Source organism: Sus scrofa, chromosome 6 (genome assembly GCF_000003025.6).
Source record: "Sus scrofa isolate TJ Tabasco breed Duroc chromosome 6, Sscrofa11.1, whole genome shotgun sequence".
NCBI lineage: Eukaryota > Metazoa > Chordata > Mammalia > Artiodactyla > Suidae > Sus > Sus scrofa.
Window position 1 is genome coordinate 74,469,354 of NC_010448.4, and position 17,716 is coordinate 74,487,069.

The following is a 17,716-nucleotide window of genomic DNA, read 5'->3' on the forward strand; positions in this document are numbered from 1 at the left end:
TATTAATAAATGTGTGGCAAGCACCCAGCACAGTGCCTGGCACTTGGTAAGTGCTTAGGGAATGTTCACGGTTGATGCTGCAGCTCCAAAACATAACCATTGGAAAAAGAATTGTGTGACAGGTGACTTCCTAAATCAGAAGTAGGAGGAGACGAGGGGGCTCAAGAAAGGAGCTCTGGCTAAAATGCTTCAAGTAGGAGTCACAGGTGGAAAGTGGAGCAGAGGGTGCGGAGAGGGTGGGACTGCTCAGCTGGGTTCCTAAAGGGCTCTTGGCAGAGGGTTTGGGAACCACTTCTATGGAAGCAGCGTTGCTGTAGCCAAAAAAGAAAATGTCCAGATATGGGCAGGATAAACTTTCTCAAACTGTGACCTCATCTCCAGAATCGGGGCCAGTCTGATAAAGGCCTGGGAACAGGGAGGGCTTTGGTCCTGCAGGATCCTCATCCCGCAAAGGTCTGTGTGCCGCCTCTACACACCCCTGGTTTTGGTTTAAAACCCCTCATAGAAGGGCCACGTAAAATAAACATCAGCCTCGTTTTTGTCCTAAGGGTTTAGGAACTGCAGTTTTAAGCCACCAGGAGAGCATGCTGATAAAGCACGAGAGTGCCTGCCTTTTATCAGAGTTTCTACCCCAGCCAAGTCAGAACAGATGCAGACTTGGCTTGCGAGCAGAATCATGGGTTAACTTGTAAACCAGGTTGAGGAGTGCCGGGTGGCCCAGCCTCCCTCCAGACTGGCCCCATGAGGAATGGGGGCAAAATTCACCAAGTGATTGGTTTTATCAGGAGTAAAAAACCATGGCCAGTGAAACCACCTATCAGAATAAGTGAGGAGTCTGTGTGTGGGCAGGTGCCATAGAAAGATGTGAACTCTGGCGCTGCTTGTATTGGTTTCCTGTGGCTGCTGTAAGGCATTACCCCAAACTTGGGGGCTGAAAACCACACAGACTTACTCTCTTACCTCTCTCTGGAGGTCAGAAGCCTATCATCGGTTTCACGGGCTAGGTAAGGTCAAGATATTCGAGGGCCTGGTTCCTTGCGAGGCCCTAGGGTGGAATTTAGGTCCTTGACCTTCCCCGCCCTCGAGGCCGCCTGCTTTCCTTGGCTTGTGACCCCTCCTCTCGCCACACTCCTTCCTCCCATCATCACGTTTCCTGCCTCCTCCTCCGCTGACTTTTTGCTTCCCCCTTATAAGGGCACCTAATTAAATTGGACCCACCTGGATAACCCCAGCTACACTCCTCATCTCGTGATCCTTGATTTAACCACATCTGAAAAGTTCCTTTGCCGTATAAAATAACAGCCACAAATTCCGGGGATTAACATCTGGATGTCTTTGGGGGCCCTTATTCAGCCTCCCAATGCCTTTTCCCAAATTCTGAGACAGGGTGGTGAGTCACACAGAGCCCTAGACTGGGATCCAGATTCTTCTCTGTCCCCAGTGGGCATAGCCTTGAGTTCACCCCTCACCCCTTCTGGGCCTCTTTAAATGAGGATGGCTGCTCCCCTGCCTCCACAGTTGTGTCAATGACAGCTCATTAGAGTAGTGTTCCCTGATGGGCACCAGGCACCAGGAGAAGGCCCTTAACGCCTTCACTCACTGATAGGTCAGCTTTCCTGTCCCTGGACATGGCCTCTGTGGGTCCCCCTGCCGGAAGGAAGTACCCTTCTCCTAGATCTTTGCCTGGTTCCTTGGAAGCCTTGCCTCGATTTCTGCTCCAAGATCCCTTTCTCCGTGACTGTGTTCCCTGACCACCAGAGCTGCAATCAGCACGGCCAGCTCTCCCTCCTGCCCAGCCCAGCATCATAACCTTTCTCCAGCTTAGGCCCCCATCTAACGTTCTATAGCATATTCCCTGTTAGGCTGGTCTGGTCTGTGAGGTCTGTGGGACAAGGCCTCTGTCTGTTTTATTCATTCCTCTGTCCCCAGCACTCAGCAGGCCCTGGCACATGGTAGATGCTCAGGGAAGAGTGTGTTGAGGAGTTCCCGTCATGGAGCAGTGGTTAACACATCCGACTAGGAACCATGAGGTTGCGGGTTCGATCCCTAGCCTCGCTCAGTGGGTTGAGGATCCAGTGTTGCCGTGAGCTCTGGTGTGGGTCGTAGATCCAGCTTGGATCCCATGTTGCTGTTAAGCTGCCGGCTACAGCTCCAATGCGACCCCTAGCCTGGGAACCTCCATATGCCGCGGGAGCGGCCCTAGCAAAGGCAAAAAGACAAAAAAAAATAGTGTGTTGAGTGCACAAATAAGTACTTGTAACTCAAAACTTTGAGCTCTTAACACCCAGAGCCCAGCTAGGTAGATGCCAGCGACAGAGGTAAGAATTCAGCCAGCTGGGTGATGACAAAGTCACAGAGCTGAGATGCAGACACAGCCTCTGGGCTGGAGTCCACACTGAGAATCAGCCCATCACGTGGTGGGTGGAATTGGTCCTTGCAGACACCCTCCAGAGTCCCTGGTTTAGACGCGCCCCCTCTGCCCTCCTCTACTTTGTGCTGCAAAATGCCTCTTGAGGAGGAGAAGCCAAATGAATCGAGTTGGTGTCCAAAGCGGCCACCTGCCAAGGACAAACAATGTATCCAGAAGGTGTCCAGCAGCCAGCACCCTGACCTGGGGGTGGGGTGTGCAGTGAGGTGGGGTGCGCTCCCCCCCATGCCCCAGGGCCTCAGTTCACCGCCCCCAACTCAGATATCTGCACTCCTGGTCCCTGGAAGGTCGGCTCTGACATCTCACTTAACTTCTTCCTCGTGCCCATCGGTTACTCAAGCTTGGCTGAGAGGCTGGTTTTCTGTTGCCTCTGGATGAGGAAGGTCTGAACAAGGTGCTCGGGGCCACCCCCTGTAAGCTGTGAGACCTGGGGCAAGTTTCTCAACCTCTCAGTGTTGCCGTGAGCTCTGGTGTGGGTCGTAGATCCAGCTTGGATCCCATGTTGCTGTTAAGCTGCCGGCTACAGCTCCAATGAGACCCCTAGCCTGGGAACCTCCATATGCCGCGGGAGCGGCCCTAGCAAAGGCAAAAAGACAAAAAAAAAAATAGTGTATTCAGTGATAATGTGGACCAGAGGTGGGTACCTCCCTTGCATAGTCACTGGGCAGGACAAACGCGCTAACCTGTGCAAAGCTCTTAGTGTGAGCCCAGCACAGTCAGCATCCAGGAAGTGGCAGCAGGTGTTTCTGTTGCTGACTGGGGGCTGGGGGTGGGGGTTGGGGAGGCTGGGGGAGTGGTCAGCGCCTGTGCTCAGCCTTGCTCCCCAGATCCTGGAGAAGGATCAAGGTGGTAGATTTGCTTTGATGGTGGCGGGGGCTCTGGCTGCTGTCCTGCATCCCACAGGCTCCGTCCTGGCAAGGAAACACACAGAGATGTCGTATTTCCCAAGATATACTGGGTGTGGCGAAAGCCCTGGAGATCGGATCCCCAGTGCCTGCCCTGCAATGAGGGTCACGTGCCAGCCACTTGCTTAGAGAAAGACACCAGGTCAAGCTCCTGAAGAAAAGATACTGGTTTGTTAACCTGCTCCTTCTGTTTATGGCTCCCAGAGTCTTCAGAATGAACTTGTCATCTTTAATTTCACCAACACTTAATAGATTAGCAAGAGACTAGAGATGCCAAGTCTTGTAAAATTCACAGTGTCTTACGTTGGGGAGGGGAAGCTGCCTCTCTTCGCTGCAAGAGGCGGTGTATCCTGGGAGGTGTCTGCTCTCCCATCTCTGTGCAGTTTCTCAGGCTTCGTCTTCTCCTGCCCCCACCCTCCACCCAAGGGAAGTTTACTGCCCTGCACAGCTTCTGCTTTGTCCTCCTCCTTCCCGCCCCCTGCAGAATGAATCAGTCACTCTTTCAGGAGGCTCCCTATTTCACACTCTTTACATGCCCTATCTTGGCAGTACTGCTTAGTGGTGAAAAGCATGGGTTTTAGGAAATTCGCATTGTGGCTCAGTGGAAATGAACCCGACTAGTTTCCATGCAGATGCGGGTTCAATCCCTGGCCCTGCTCAGTGGGTTAAGGATCCAGCATTGCCGTGAACTATGGTGTAGGTTGCAGACTCAGCTCAGACCTGGCATGGCTGTGGCCATGACTGTGGCTGTGGCCGGCAGCTGTAGATCTGATTCAGCCCCTGGGCCTGAGACCTTCCTTATGCCGCACCCGCAGCACTAAAGTGCAAAAAGAAAAAAAAAAAAAAAAAGGAAGGGCTTTAGAATCAGACATACCCATACTCCTGCCTCATGCTAACTGTGTGACTGTGGACCAGTTACTTTACCTCTCTGAACCTCAGCATCCTTATCTATAAATAGAACTAATAGCTACTCAATGACTATACATGGAAAGAGCTCAGCAGAAGGTCTGGCGCAGAGTCGGCATTTAACACATGTTCCCTCTTCCCTTCTAGAGGAGGAATCACTTGTCTTCCTGCTGGATTCTAAAAGTGTCTCAGACACTGTGTGTCCCCCAAAGCCCCTGGCACATAGTAGGGAACTGGAAATTATTGGAATCAAACTCTTTAAAAAGCCATTTGAAAAGATGGAGTTCCCACTCTGGTGCAGTGGGTTAAGAATCCAACTGTAGCCACTCAGGTCTCTACGGAGGTGTGGGTTCGATACCCAGCCTGGCACAGTAAAGAATCTGGCATTGCCACAGCTTTGGTGTAGGTCACAGCTCTGACTGGGATGCAGCCATTTAAAAAAAGAAGAAGAATGGCAGCTTTGGAGTTCCCATTGTGGCTCAGCAGGTTAAGAACCCAACTAGTATCCATGAGGATGTGGGTTTGATTCCTAGCCTTGATCAGTGGGTTAAGGATCCACATTGCCGTGAGCTGTGGTGTAGGCTGGCAGCTGTATCTCTGATTCGACCTCTAGCCCGGGAACTTCCATATGCCACAGGTGCGGCCCTAAAAAGCAAAAAATCAAAATAAAAATAAATGCACACTTGGGAGTTCCCTGGTGGCACAGCATGTTAAGGATCTGTTGTTGTCCCTGGTGGCTTGGGTTCCATCCCCGGCCTGAGAATTTAATGCCACAGGCATGGCCAAAAAAAAAGAAGAAATGCACACCTGTTACCCCTCATGCTTTGGTGATGAGGTGTCTCTGGGGTGAGCTGTGCATTGCCCTTTTCTGGCCTGCAGGTCCCACCCGGGGAGTGGCCCACAGGGACTCGGCCTCGTGGGGGCTGGCATGGTGCAAGGGAGAGGAGGTGGGCTTCAAGGTCAGCTAGATGTGACTGTGAATCTTGACTCGGTTGCTTACAGCTGTGTGACCTAGCACAAATGACTTACCCTCTCTGAGACTCAGCTTGGCTGCCTTTAGAAGGGGTGCCTGTTTCCTGCTCTCCCTGTTCCTACTCTGATCATCCCTCTGCCTGGCAGATTGCTCAACAGCCTTTGATTTTCTTTTTCCCTTCAGCCCCCGCTGGCTCAGGCAGCCCCCCTCCCCTCTCCTCTACCCTCATGACTCATTTGCACAGTTTTTCCTGAGTGCACAGTCTACAAGGACCTGTTCTAAAAGAACAGGAACCTGACACCCTTTGACCTGGACTCTTCGGCTGATGGCCTGAAAATCCCAAGCGGGACAGAGGCAGCGGCTGAGGTAGCTCAGAGCCTTTCTTCCTGCCCCCGTCCCCTCCCCATGGCATGGGACAAAAGTTGACTGTGGGCTCAAACTTGGCCGAAAGGGCCCCACTGAATTCCTCCTTTGTGACGGGGATGCAGCACAGCCTGGCTCCCTGCGAATGGAGCCCAGGGATCCCTTTCCCAGTTATGCAGCTTGGCAGGGAGAGGTCGGGGTGCAGGGAGAGTGGTCAAGGAGCCCCTTTGTCGCTGGGCTGGTGCTGCTGCCAGACACCTCTGACTGCTGAGATTTCCCTCCTCCAGCCGGCTGGGCTGGATGCTTCAGGAACTGTGCCTTTGGGGGCCAGAGGTTGGAGCTCCAAGGCCACGGGAGGGTCTAAATCAGTGCCCTGGTTTCTAAAACTGTGTTCCGTAGAATTGCCGGGATTCAGCGAGAGGAGGGCATGGGGAGGCTTGCCCGTGAGCCCCTGGAACCCTCTGCCCTGTTTCAGCCAGAGCAGTGCTGTTTTCTGTTTGATTGAAATCGCGGTCTTTCTGTTAGATTCAGAGAGACTCCAGGCCACGTGTGGGTGGGTGGGAGTAACCCCCAGCCAGGTGAGCAACCCTGTGGTCAGAGCCGTGCCTGCTTTTCCCCAGGGACAGCCCGTCCCCCGTCCCCCGGGAACCCCCTGGCTCTGGCTGTAGTTGGCCAAAGATGTTGGTGGGAGTAAAGACAGCGGCTGCCCAGGTTGGGCGGAACAGATTCAGGGCTGTCAGCCCTGCCCACTTCTACCTTGTGGGAAGACCAGGGGCCATCTGAAACCTCGAACCCACCAGGGAATTTTTTTCTTTCTTTCTTTCTTTCTTTTTTTTTGGCCATGCAGAAATTCCTGAGCCAGGGATCGAACCTGAGCCGCAGCAATGACCCAAGCCACAGCAGTGATGCCGGTTCCCCAACCCACTAGGCCACCTGGGAGCTCCCCCGACCAGAGACTATTGATAGAATCTCACACTCAGGTCAGAATGGAAGTCCCATTTAACCTAGGTGCCTTTCCCTTGTTGCTGGCAAATCATTTGCATATGGATACAAGCTTTGGGTATCCTGATTAGTTTTATCTAATCCTTTCCCCCTCAGGGCCAGCCTTGGACGAGGCATTTTCCCCTAATCGATATGGAACACCAGTTAAACTTTGTAACTTGCTAGACCGTCATTTATTCATTCTATGAAGAGATACCAAGCATCCATTCTGTTCTTGCCGTGTGATGCTGGGTACTGGGTGCTGGGCGCTGGGCAAACAGATAGACAAGGCAGAGGAGACTTTCTTTCGGGGAGTTTATACACCAGTGGGGGAGACAAGGAGGCAAAAAGAAAGCAAAACAAGGCTATCTTAGACCGAGGTACCACCATCCACCCTCAGGAAGCAATGTCATAAGGACCTAAGCTTGGGGCTTGAGCGTAGCTGGGTGAGGAAGGGGACATTATAAAGGGTGGTTAGAGAAGTCCTTGCTGGGCGTTCCCGTCATGGCTCAGTGGTTAACGAATCCGACTAGGAACCATGAGGTTGCGGGTTGGATCCCTGGCCTTGCTCAGTGGGTTAACGATCTGGCGTTGCCGTGAACTGTGGTGTAGGTTGCAGATGCGGCTCGGATCCAGCATTGCTGTGGCTCTGGTATAGGCCGGCAGCTACAGCTCCGATTAGACCCCTAGCCTGGGGACCTCCATATGCTGCAGGTGCGGCCCTAGAAATGGCAAGAAAAAAAAGAAGTCCTTGCTGAGGAGGTGGCATTAGCTGAGAGACTGAGGTAGTTGAGAAGTGGACATACGAGAGAGACAGATGGAACAGTTTCAGGTATCAGGAAAGTAAGTGCAAAGGCCTGGGGCAGGATGTGCTTGGTGTGACTAGAAGCAGAAAAGAAGCCACTGAGGGTTGGTGAGCCAAGAGATAAGATAGGAGGGAGGCAAGAGTCCGTTCCAGCCTGGTGGGTTTTGAAGGCCATGGCAGAGGAGTTTTGATTTGATGCTAAGAGTAATGGAAAGACATTGATGGACTTTTAGAGTCTCCTACTGCAAAATATTTTAGCCAACCAAAAGAGTATATATAAGGAGTTCCCACTGTGGCTCAGTCATAACGAACTCGACTAGTATCCATGAGGATGTGGGTTTGATCCCTGGCCTCACTCTGTGGGTTAAGGATCCGGCGTTGCCGTGAGCTGTGGTGTAGGTCACACGAGCGGCTTGGATCTGACATTGCTGTGGCTGTGACGTAGGCTGGCGGCTGCATGATTCAACCCCCTAGCCTGCCTAGGCTGGGAACTTCCATGTGCCAAGGGCGTGGCCCTAAAAAAAAAAAAAAGAGTATATGTAAGATATATGTGAATTTAAGGAATAATATAATAAACACCCATGTGCTCTTCACTATTCCTCTCCCAACATCATTTCTCACTCCCCAGGGAGGTAGCTCTTATCCTAAATTATGGTTTATAATTTTCTGTTTCTTCCTGATGTTACAAAAATAGAGCAATATATTCTCTAGTTTTGCCTGATTTTGAAGTTCATATAAATAGAATCATGCTGTGTGTGTTCTTCTGCAGTTTGTTTTCCTGTTCAGCTTCACATGTGTCAGAAAGGTCCACGCTGGTGCATATAGCTACAGTTTATTCCTTTTATCTGCTGCATAGTACTCCACTGGATAGTAACTGCACTGTCGGCCACTGTCATGGTTTATCCTTTCTCCTGGGACATGACTTTATTTGGTTTTCTGATCTTGAATCAGCTCTTCATTCTTGGGATAAATCCAACTTGAGATTATCTTTTTTTTTTTTTTTTTGGCCACACCTACAGCATGTGGAAGTTCCTGGGCCAGGGATTGAACCCACACTGCAGCAGCTAACCCAGGACGCTGCAGTGACAATGCCGGATTCTAAACCCACTGTGCCACAAAGAAACTCCTAATATATTTATTATCTTTTAAAAAAACACTTTGCTGGATTCCATCTGCTAATGTTTAGGATTTTTGTTTCTTGCTGGCAGATCAGATCGGCCTGTCATTTTCCTTTCCTGCCTTGTCGATTTTGGAGCCAAACTTATACATTCCTCATAAAATGACCTGAAAAAGTACCCTCTGGAGCCCTTGTGTAAGATGGAAAAAAAAATGGGGAGAGATTTTGTCACTGTAGCTACCATATTGTCATCCTTCTGTAACGGCACTCTGGTACAGGATCTTGGCATCTTTTGATCTTTTCTTGCATGTAGCCTCCCCCTAAGAAGCAAAGACAACTCGTGCGTCCCCCATGAGCACCTCAAATTGACATGCTCACAGCTTACTTAGAAGGCTGCATTTCTGGTTTTTTACAGGTGGGTCCTTAATTCAAGATTTTAGCATGAAGACTTGTCAGGCCTGCCCAGAGCCTCCCCAGGTAACCACAGGTAGGTGCCTCTCTTAACTCGTTAACAGTTTCTCTTGAAAACCCAGATACAGGATCACTCACTCAACCCTTAGAGCCTCCTTGAACCAGAGCCCTGATGGATCCAGTGCCTGGGTCCTGGGTTGAGTCTGGCAGCACTGGGACCAAGGCTGTTCTGTTTTAGGGATGTCTTGGAAACTGTGAGGTCCAAATCCTCTAAGCACAAAATTAGCTTCTTTCCATATTTTTGGAAGGGAAAGAACACCGTGCTAAATATAGCCTGGGTCAACAAGCCAGAAACAAGATAAATAGCCACCAGCTGTACCTCAGGGAGCTGGGTTTCCACCCCACCCACCCCCACCCCGGTGAACCTTCGAGTTCCTGGTCTCCAGAGGAAGCGTGAACAATTCTAAGCTACCACCGGGCACCTCACGCTGCTGTGAACCCCGAAACACATACACCTTTATTGCATGTTCTTATGCGAAAAGCAACACATTCCTTTGTCTCCCAAGTTCTGTCCTCCCAGGAAAGCAAACGAAAATCAAAATCATTCTAATCGCACCACGCAGAGAAAATAACTACCAACATCACGGTATGTAGGATTTGAGTGTTTGGAAATTGAATATAATACATTCAGCGGTTTCTCAACCTTTTCTCCCCACTGTCATTCTCCAAGGAGTCTTTTCAGACATTCCTTTTGCAATGCTCACCCACGTCCCACCCCATGAAATTTTAACACCCTTCGTGTGCTGGGTATCTGTTTATATTACTGCGGAGGATCGCAAGCGATGATAATAGCCACGATTATTTTGCACCATCCCCAGGAGCCAGTGTTTTCCCCCTGGTGGGTGATCTTGCCCCGTTGCGAATGCAGGCTTTAAATAATCTTCAGTAACAAACCTCAGTATAAGGACTCACTGCGAGCTGGTCACATACTGTTCTGGGTACTTTGTGTACATTTACTTGTTTGCTTATCCTAACTCCCCTGTGAGGTGAGTCTAAGAGAGCTTCTAGCTCCATTTGACAGTTGTGGCAACTGAGGCACAGAGAGGTTAAGAAACTTGTCCAAGGTCACACAGCTGGGGAGGTACAGAGTGAAGATGGGAGCCCAGGTAGCCTGGTTCCAAAGTTCACACTTAACCACTGAGCTGTGCTGCCTTGCAACAACATGATCTGGCTGTAAAAAGTTCAATATACAGAAGTAGAGTAAAGAGAGTTCCCTTCGTGGCTCAGCAGTTAACAAACCTGACTAGGATCCATGAGGATGCGGGTTCTATCCCTGGCCTCGCTCAGTGAGTTAAGGATTGGTGTTGCTGTGAGCTATAGTATAGGTTGAAGACATGTCTCGGATCTGGCATTGCTGTGGCTGTGGTGTAGGCTGGCAGCTGTATCTCCTATTCAACCCCTAGCCTGGGAACCTCCATATGCCACAGGTGCAGCCCTAAAAAGCAAAAGCAAAGCAAAACAAAACAAAACAGAAATAGAGTAAAAGTTACACTTCCAAGCTCCCTCCATCCTCAAAAGCAGTCGTTGGCACAAGTTTGGAACATGCCCCTTGTCTGAGATTTTCACATCTTTGCACGTATGAAAATGTATTGTCTCTTTTTTATTTTAACAGAAATAGGATCATTCAGCCTTTTCCCCTATATATTCATATATACATACCCATGTATAGGGTTCTATTAAAATGAGCAACACACCAAACCCTAAACTGTTGTTTGATTTAAAAGGTATCATTAGCTGCTTTGAGACCATAATTTAATATGTGTATGGTACCATATTTTAATTCAAGCAGATCCAGCTTATTGGCTATTTAAGTACTTTCTAGTTTCTCACTACTATAAAGCTATGATGAGGAGTTCCTATCATGGCACAGCGGAAACGAATCTGACTAGGAACCATGAGGTTGTGGGTTCAATCCCTGGCCTTGCTCAGTGGGCTAAGGATCCGGTGTTGCCGTGAGCTGTGGTGTAGGTCACAGATGCAGCTCAGATCTGGTGTTGCTGTGGCTGTGGCGCAGGCCAGAGGCTACAGCTCCAATTGGACTCCTAGCTTGGGAACCTCCATATGCCATGGGTGTGGCCCTAGATGGACAAAAAGACAAAAAAAAAAAAAAAAAAAAGGCTATAATGAATATCCTTGCCTTGTACATAATTCCTTGAGGTACAGAGCTTAAGGGTATAAACATTTTTGAAACTTTTGATCCACAAAGGCCAAAACTTGCCATCCAGAAAAATTGTGTGAAATTGCCCGTCCCCACACCCTCACCCACACTATTAATGCCTGTTTTCTGTCATTGGCAATTTAACAGGCCCAAAATGTGTTATTTCTGACATTGTCATCTTGGCCCATATCTCCCATCAGGGGGTTTTTTCTACTCACGTGCCAGCATAAGGCAAAGCTTGAATTGAGAATTCATGAGAACAAGAGGCAGCAAGGGTAACAAGGCCCCATCACTAGTTTAATAAGGAGGTTTATCAGCCTCCCGGGCTCTTTGTCGGGTCAGGAGCAGGTACTCGGCAGGTGTTCTCATCTCTCCTGCTTCCAGCATGAGCCCCAGGCTGCATCTCTCCACCACGGAGCCCACCAAGTCTGGCCTTGCCTCTGATCCGCTTGGCAGAACCAGTGCTTTCCTAGGGCTACCAACCCCTTCACCCTTCCCTTTGCAGCCCATGAGCGATGTGAGAAGCAGGGAGCCTTGTGTGTAATAGGAGACTGTTCCCAGCTGGTCTCACTGCCACCATCTCCAGTGGGATTCCTGCTCAGAGCTCTGCGTGCACGTTCAAACACCAGCACATGTGCTCGTGGGGGCATGTATGTGCACACACACCCGTGTCTACACATGTGGTGCAGCACATTCAGGGGGCAGACCCTATCATGTGAAGTGCGGCTTCCCTCCCCGAGACTTTGCATGCACCCTCCAGCCCGAGTTAGGACACCCGGGTGCTGAATGCCACAGTTCCTATACTCCCTTCCCACTTCCTTGTTATTCCCCATAGCCTGCTTTCCTGCTGGCCTGGAAGCCCCCCGGATCCTTAACGTGCTCGCCAGTTTCTCCAGTGCCTGACACCGCTCAGCGGATGCACAAGAAATATTTGTTGAGTGTGGGAAAAAAAGAAGGAAGAGGAGGAGGAGGAATGTTCTTCAAGCCGATAAAAGCTGTTAGCCCAAATATTTTTAGAGTATTTTTGAACCAAGCGGCCAGTTTCAGGTGGAGCCTGCTGCTTGATGAGCAAAATCTCTCTGCAGCATCAGATTTCAGGTGGCCTGGTTAGCCATCCTTTTGCAAGGAATGGAAAGAATGCAGAATTGCAAATAGGACCTTGCCCATCTAAACAGCCACAAAGTTTTACTGTCCTGCAAAAGTTGCTGTGGCAGGAATAACGGATGTGAGGAGGAATTAATCAGGAGCCTTGCTCCATGGTCCTCCTGCCCCTTGAAAGAGTTTTTCCTTTTTTTTTTTTTTTTTTTCTTTTTTTTTCTTTTGTGTGTGTGTGTGTGCCCATGGTATGCAGAAGTTCCCGGGCCAGGGGTCGAACCCACTCCACAGCTGTAACCAGAGCCACAACAATGCCAGATCCTTAACCCACTGCACCACCAGGGAACTCCCAAAAGTGTTCTAAGCTCAGCCCTGAGGTCACTGGCTTATCTGGCTCCCTCTTGCAGCCAGCAAATGGCTATGGGCTCCCAGGATGGCTGACAGCTCCCTTAGCCCAAAGCGTCTGAGCTGTTTCACAGGGGGAGGGTTTCTCATCCAGCTGGGCACAGCAGCTCAGGTGCGGGATGTGCGGGCTTCTGCCCCTTTAAGAAAAGCAAAACTTCCATGTGGCTGAAAAGAAGTGTATCTTGCAGGACAGCTTCACCTGGCCTCTGTTCCTGTCATTCATTGGGTTCGGCAGGCATTTTTTGAGTCCCTGCCGTGTTCCGGGAGCACAGCGAAGAAGATGTAGGCACGAGAAGAGAAAGACTCGTCCCAGCAGTTGCTGGGTTCTTGCAGGACACACAGAAGGGCAGCTGAGTGTGGGGAGGGAGGGTGTATTCAAAGGAGAACAAGGTGTGAGATGAGCAGGAGGGGCAGGGCCGGTTAAGCCAGCTGTGAGGGTGACTCTGAGGAGCCCGGATTTTCTCCTGCAACAAACGGGGAGGCATTGAGGGTGGTGAACAACACCTGCCTGGGCTGGGTCGTATCCCTGACCGAAGCTGGCTGCCCAGGCGATCCTCTTATGACTGTTGATCACGGCTCAGGCATGCCTGTCGCCCCCTCTCCTCGCATTTCATGAAATCCCACAAAATGTTTGCGGGACCTGCAGCTTGATCTTTCTGAGCCCCTGCAGGGAAAGGTCTGGCTTTTCCTTTTCGGGTTGGGGTAGGCGGGTCAGCCCTCCTGCCACGGGCTCCCAGGAGCAGCAGAAGCGTAAGAGCTGTGGAATGCATCAGCGGCAGCCCTGCTGGCCCGTGACTCAGTCCTGTGCCTTAACCCCTTCGAAAGGACAGCCCCTGTGTTCCGCAAACGGGCTTGAATCAGAACTGATTTTCCTCACGCCTCTCTCTTGCTTTCCTTGCAGACCTCCCAGCCGCAACGGTCCACCTGGGATGCCTCGCATCTGCTTGAAACCAGCCCTTGAAACCAGAGTCTGACTGCTGTCTTCTTAGTGTGGCACTAGGGTTTTCCTTCAGGGCATTTAAGGGTTTTTTGTTGTTGTTGCTGCTGCTGCTGCTGCTGCTGCTGCTTTGTATTTATTTATTTTCTTCCTTTGACCCCGGCTCTTGCCCTGCCCCACCTGGCAAGATGGCCCAGTCCAAGGCCAATGGCTCACACTATGCGCTGACCGCCATCGGCCTGGGGATGCTTGTCCTCGGGGTCATCATGGCCATGTGGAACTTGGTCCCCGGGTTCAGTGCTTCTGAAAAGCCGACCGCTCAGGGGAACAATAAGACAGAAATCGGGAGCAGCATCCTCAAGAGCAAGACCTTCTCCGTGGCCTACGTGCTGGTGGGCGCTGGGGTGATGCTCCTGCTGCTGTCCATCTGCCTGAGCATCCGGGACAAGAGGAAGCAGCGGCAAGGCGAGGAGCTGGCGCACATCCAGCAGCCGGGGGTCGAGCCTCACGCCCAGGAGGAAGACAGGTGAGGACCGGCTGGCCCTCTCCCAGTGGGGGATGGACATGCACAGCCGCACGCACAGGGCCCAGTGAGGATGAGACCACATTCGCCCACGAGGCTTCCTCCTGTTATGGCTTCTGTGAGACAGTTTATCATGTTACAAATAACTTTGTCCTTCCAGCCCAAAGTTTGGCAAATGATGTGGTAGGAATGGATTACAGGGGTACCAAGATGTGGACACCCTCCTGGGGGGGGGGGTGCTGCATGGTGCTTGGGGTGACCGGAGCCTCCGGGCTGGCTGCTTGTCCATTCACCCCAGTGTCCTCTGTGTTTATGCTTTGAGTTGGAAAGGTTGAGAAACAGTGTTCGGTTGGACCAAAAATCCCATGAAGAAATTTAAAAGACAGGTGGTAAATGGAGGAATATATGATAAAGATTGATTTCCCTGTTAGAAAAAGAGCCCTTCCAAAGGAAGGGACAAAGGACAGAAGCATTTCATAGACACACGAACAATAGGTATGCAACCTTATTAGTCAGGAAATGCAAACAACCAAAATAAGGCATCATCATTCTTTGACTGTGCCATTGGCCAAGATAGACTGTGCCCCTGCTGTTGGAGATCTGTAGGGAAATGGGTTGTGATGAGAGTGTTGATTGATCTTACTGAAGGGTCATTCCCACTAAGAGCCCGTATGAAAGATGCGTGCACCTGTCAGTTCTGTTCCTAAGAGCTTATCTCTGGGAGACCGTCACACAAGTACAAAAGGGTGTGTACCCCTATGTTCATCAAAACATCACTTAGAATAGCAGAAACTTAGAGACAATCTAAGTATCCATCAGTCAAGCTGAAGTACGACAGGCCCATTCAGTGGAGTTCTACACAGCCCTTGTGGATCTATATTTGATAATGCAGGTCCGTATCCACCACATTGAGAAAAGGAGGCTATAACCCAGCATGCTTGGGAAGGGCTTTATTGCATCCAGTGTTGTGGCTGGGGGATTAGAGAAGGATCTGAAAAGGTACACAGCAGAATGCAAACAGTGATTATCTCCAGGTGGAAAGATATCAGGTAGTTTTATTTTCTTCATTAGAGTGTTCTGTGTTGTTTGAATTTTCTGCTAGGTATGTCTGTATAGCAGGACGGGAGTTGTTTTTAGTTTTGGAAAAGTTAAAGCGACTTTCCGATAGTAAAAGTTAATCCTGCATATTCTAGAAAACTTGGGGAATAGAAAGAAGAACAGAGAAAATCCGTCACCTATCATTACCCATCCTGGCCATGAGCTCACAAGTTCCTTCCTAAAGGAGATGAGAGGAAAACCCAGATAAACCTTGAGGTTTCTGATGTTGGCCATTATCTCCTACACAAGTTCAAGTGTAAGACAGTGGAAAATGGCTGTTGGTATTAATCCCTATAAATGTGTGAAAAGAAATTCCCTGGTGGCTCTGTGGGTGGAGGATCCGGGATTGTCACTGCTGTGGCTCAGGTCACTGCTGTGTTGAGGGTTCCACCCCTGGCCCAGGAACTTCCGCATGCCATGGGTTCAGCCAAAAAAAAAAAAAAAAAAAAAAAAGTGTAAAAATTGCCCTGACTTTCAAATGAGAGTAAGGCTGAGGATCTGACCTAGCCTTTGAGTCTAATGGTGAACTTCGAAGACAAGAGGACAGACTAATTTGAGATACCTGTAAATTTTATAGTCCAGATGTTCCTTCTCTACCCAGGGACAACCATTTTGCTTCAGATCAGCAGCTGTTTCATGCATGTCCATTGCTGCCTTTGGTCAAAGGAGCCCCAGCTGGGCATCAGAATAGCCCAGCTGGCTTGTGGTTCAGTGTGAGGCTTAAAGGCGAGGTGTGTTGGGGTGGGAGTTGGCGGTTAACATCCAGATGATATGGTGTAGTAGCTGACAGTGTGGCATTCATTTCCTGCCCTCCCACTTCCTAGAGGTATGACCAAATCACTTTACCTCGAGGTATCGGTTTCTCCATCTGCACCTTCCCCATGGTGTCATTAGCAAGATGATATTGGTTCATAGGCACTTAGAATAGTGCCTGACTTATGGCCAATTGTTGAAGTGTTAGCTTTTACTACTCCTTGGACACAAGCTTGTTGTTTGCAAGGCTGGGATGTGTGGTCACAGTGGCAACACAGGATTTGGAGTCCACCTACTTGTGATCTTAAATGACTTGAGCACATGCTGACCCTCCCGTGTCTGTGTTCACTGTCTCGCAGCCAGGAAGAGGAGGAGGAGGCCTCTTCAAGGTACTATGTCCCCAGCTACGAGGAAGTGATGAACACGAATTACTCGGAAGCGAGGGAACCGGACCAGAACCCCAGGATGAGCATTTCTCTCCCCTCCTATGAGTCTCTGACGGGGCTGGACGAGACGACCCCCACCACAACTAGGGCCGACATAGAGACCAGCCCAGGGAACCCCCCCGACAGGCAGAACTCCAAGCTGGCCAAACGCCTGAAGCCGCTGAAAGTTCGAAGGATAAAATCCGAAAAGCTGCACCTCAAAGACTTTAGGATCAACCTGCCAGACAAAAATGTGCCTCCCCCATCCATCGAGCCTTTGACTCCCCCTCCACAGTACGAGGAGGTCCAGGAGAAGGCCCCCGATGCCCGGCCTCCCGACTGACGGACCCTCCCGGGCGTGTTCCCTCCTGTCACTCATCCTCTGCACCAACAGACCCCAGATGAAGCCACTACAGTCACTGTTGAGAAGCGGAGGGGCCGGATGTGTACTTAGCAGTTTGGCCTGGGGGTGGGGGAGGTGAGAGGTTCTGGGATTTAGGAGCGACTCTGCTGTCCCCAGACCCTCATGTAGCAGGTGCATCGGAAAGAGCTGCTGCCTTGGATCTCGGGATGCAGTGACCCCATCCAGGGACTCGGCACACAAGCATCTTCCCTGTTCTTGCTCAGCTCTGAATGGTCCAGGACAGCCCTCCTCAATCCAGTTAGGAAAGGATACCCAGCAGCTGGTTTAGTGTGTCTGGTTTTGTTTTGCTTCCACTAGGACAGTTTGGTTCCCAAAAGATAACAAGTTAATGCCTTTGCTCTCTCACTGGCGTCCCTAACTGTGGGTAGGAGATAGGACCAGCTTTGTAGAAAGGACATGGGCCCGTTTCATGAGTTAAGCAAAACGAGAGGCTGGAGGATTACATGGGGGTGAGGCCTGGGGTGGAGGGAGGGGTTCTCAGAGCCCCTAATGCCATCAGTTCTTGTGAGGGCCCAAGGCCTGAGGATGCACAAGATCCTCGTTTTAATCGGTCGACTTTACTCGTCTCATGTGAAATGGCAAAAAAGGAAAAGCTGTATGAGATGTTCTGTTCCCTCTAAAGCCGTGCAGTTGAGCTTTTTGTAATAAAATGTTTTATATGTCATATACTTGGTGCCGAATTACTTTAGCGGCGCTTCCAAAACGGATTTGCTGAGGGAGAAACCTCCCTGCTGAGAGTGACACTGGCTAATAGATACTGCACATTTAGTTTAGGGCAGACGCTGTGCTAAGCACTTCCCATATTCATCCCATTTTCAACCGTACCCAAGCCAGGTCTTACTACCATGTTATAGGTTAGTTCACAGAGAATCAGTTTCATTAAAGGGGCCCCTGTCACACCGCTGCTAAGTGGCAGAGCTGGGATTTGAACCCAGGCCTCCAGAGCCTG

General features: G+C 50.3%; 1 protein-coding gene across 3 annotated transcripts in view; it reads left to right on the top strand.

Annotated features, from left to right (window-relative positions):
- TMEM51 (transmembrane protein 51) overlaps nt 1-17,431 on the top strand; it is a 53,173-nt gene extending 35,742 nt beyond the window's left edge. For all 3 annotated transcript variants that reach the window (XM_021093407.1, XM_021093406.1, NM_001244197.2), the window contains exons 2-4: nt 8,894-8,965; nt 13,509-14,070; nt 16,278-17,431. In XM_021093407.1, the coding sequence (XP_020949066.1) occupies nt 13,733-14,070; nt 16,278-16,686 (747 nt within the window). In that variant the 5' untranslated portion in view covers nt 8,894-8,965; nt 13,509-13,732 and the 3' untranslated portion in view covers nt 16,687-17,431. The remainder of the gene's footprint in view (nt 1-8,893; nt 8,966-13,508; nt 14,071-16,277) is intronic.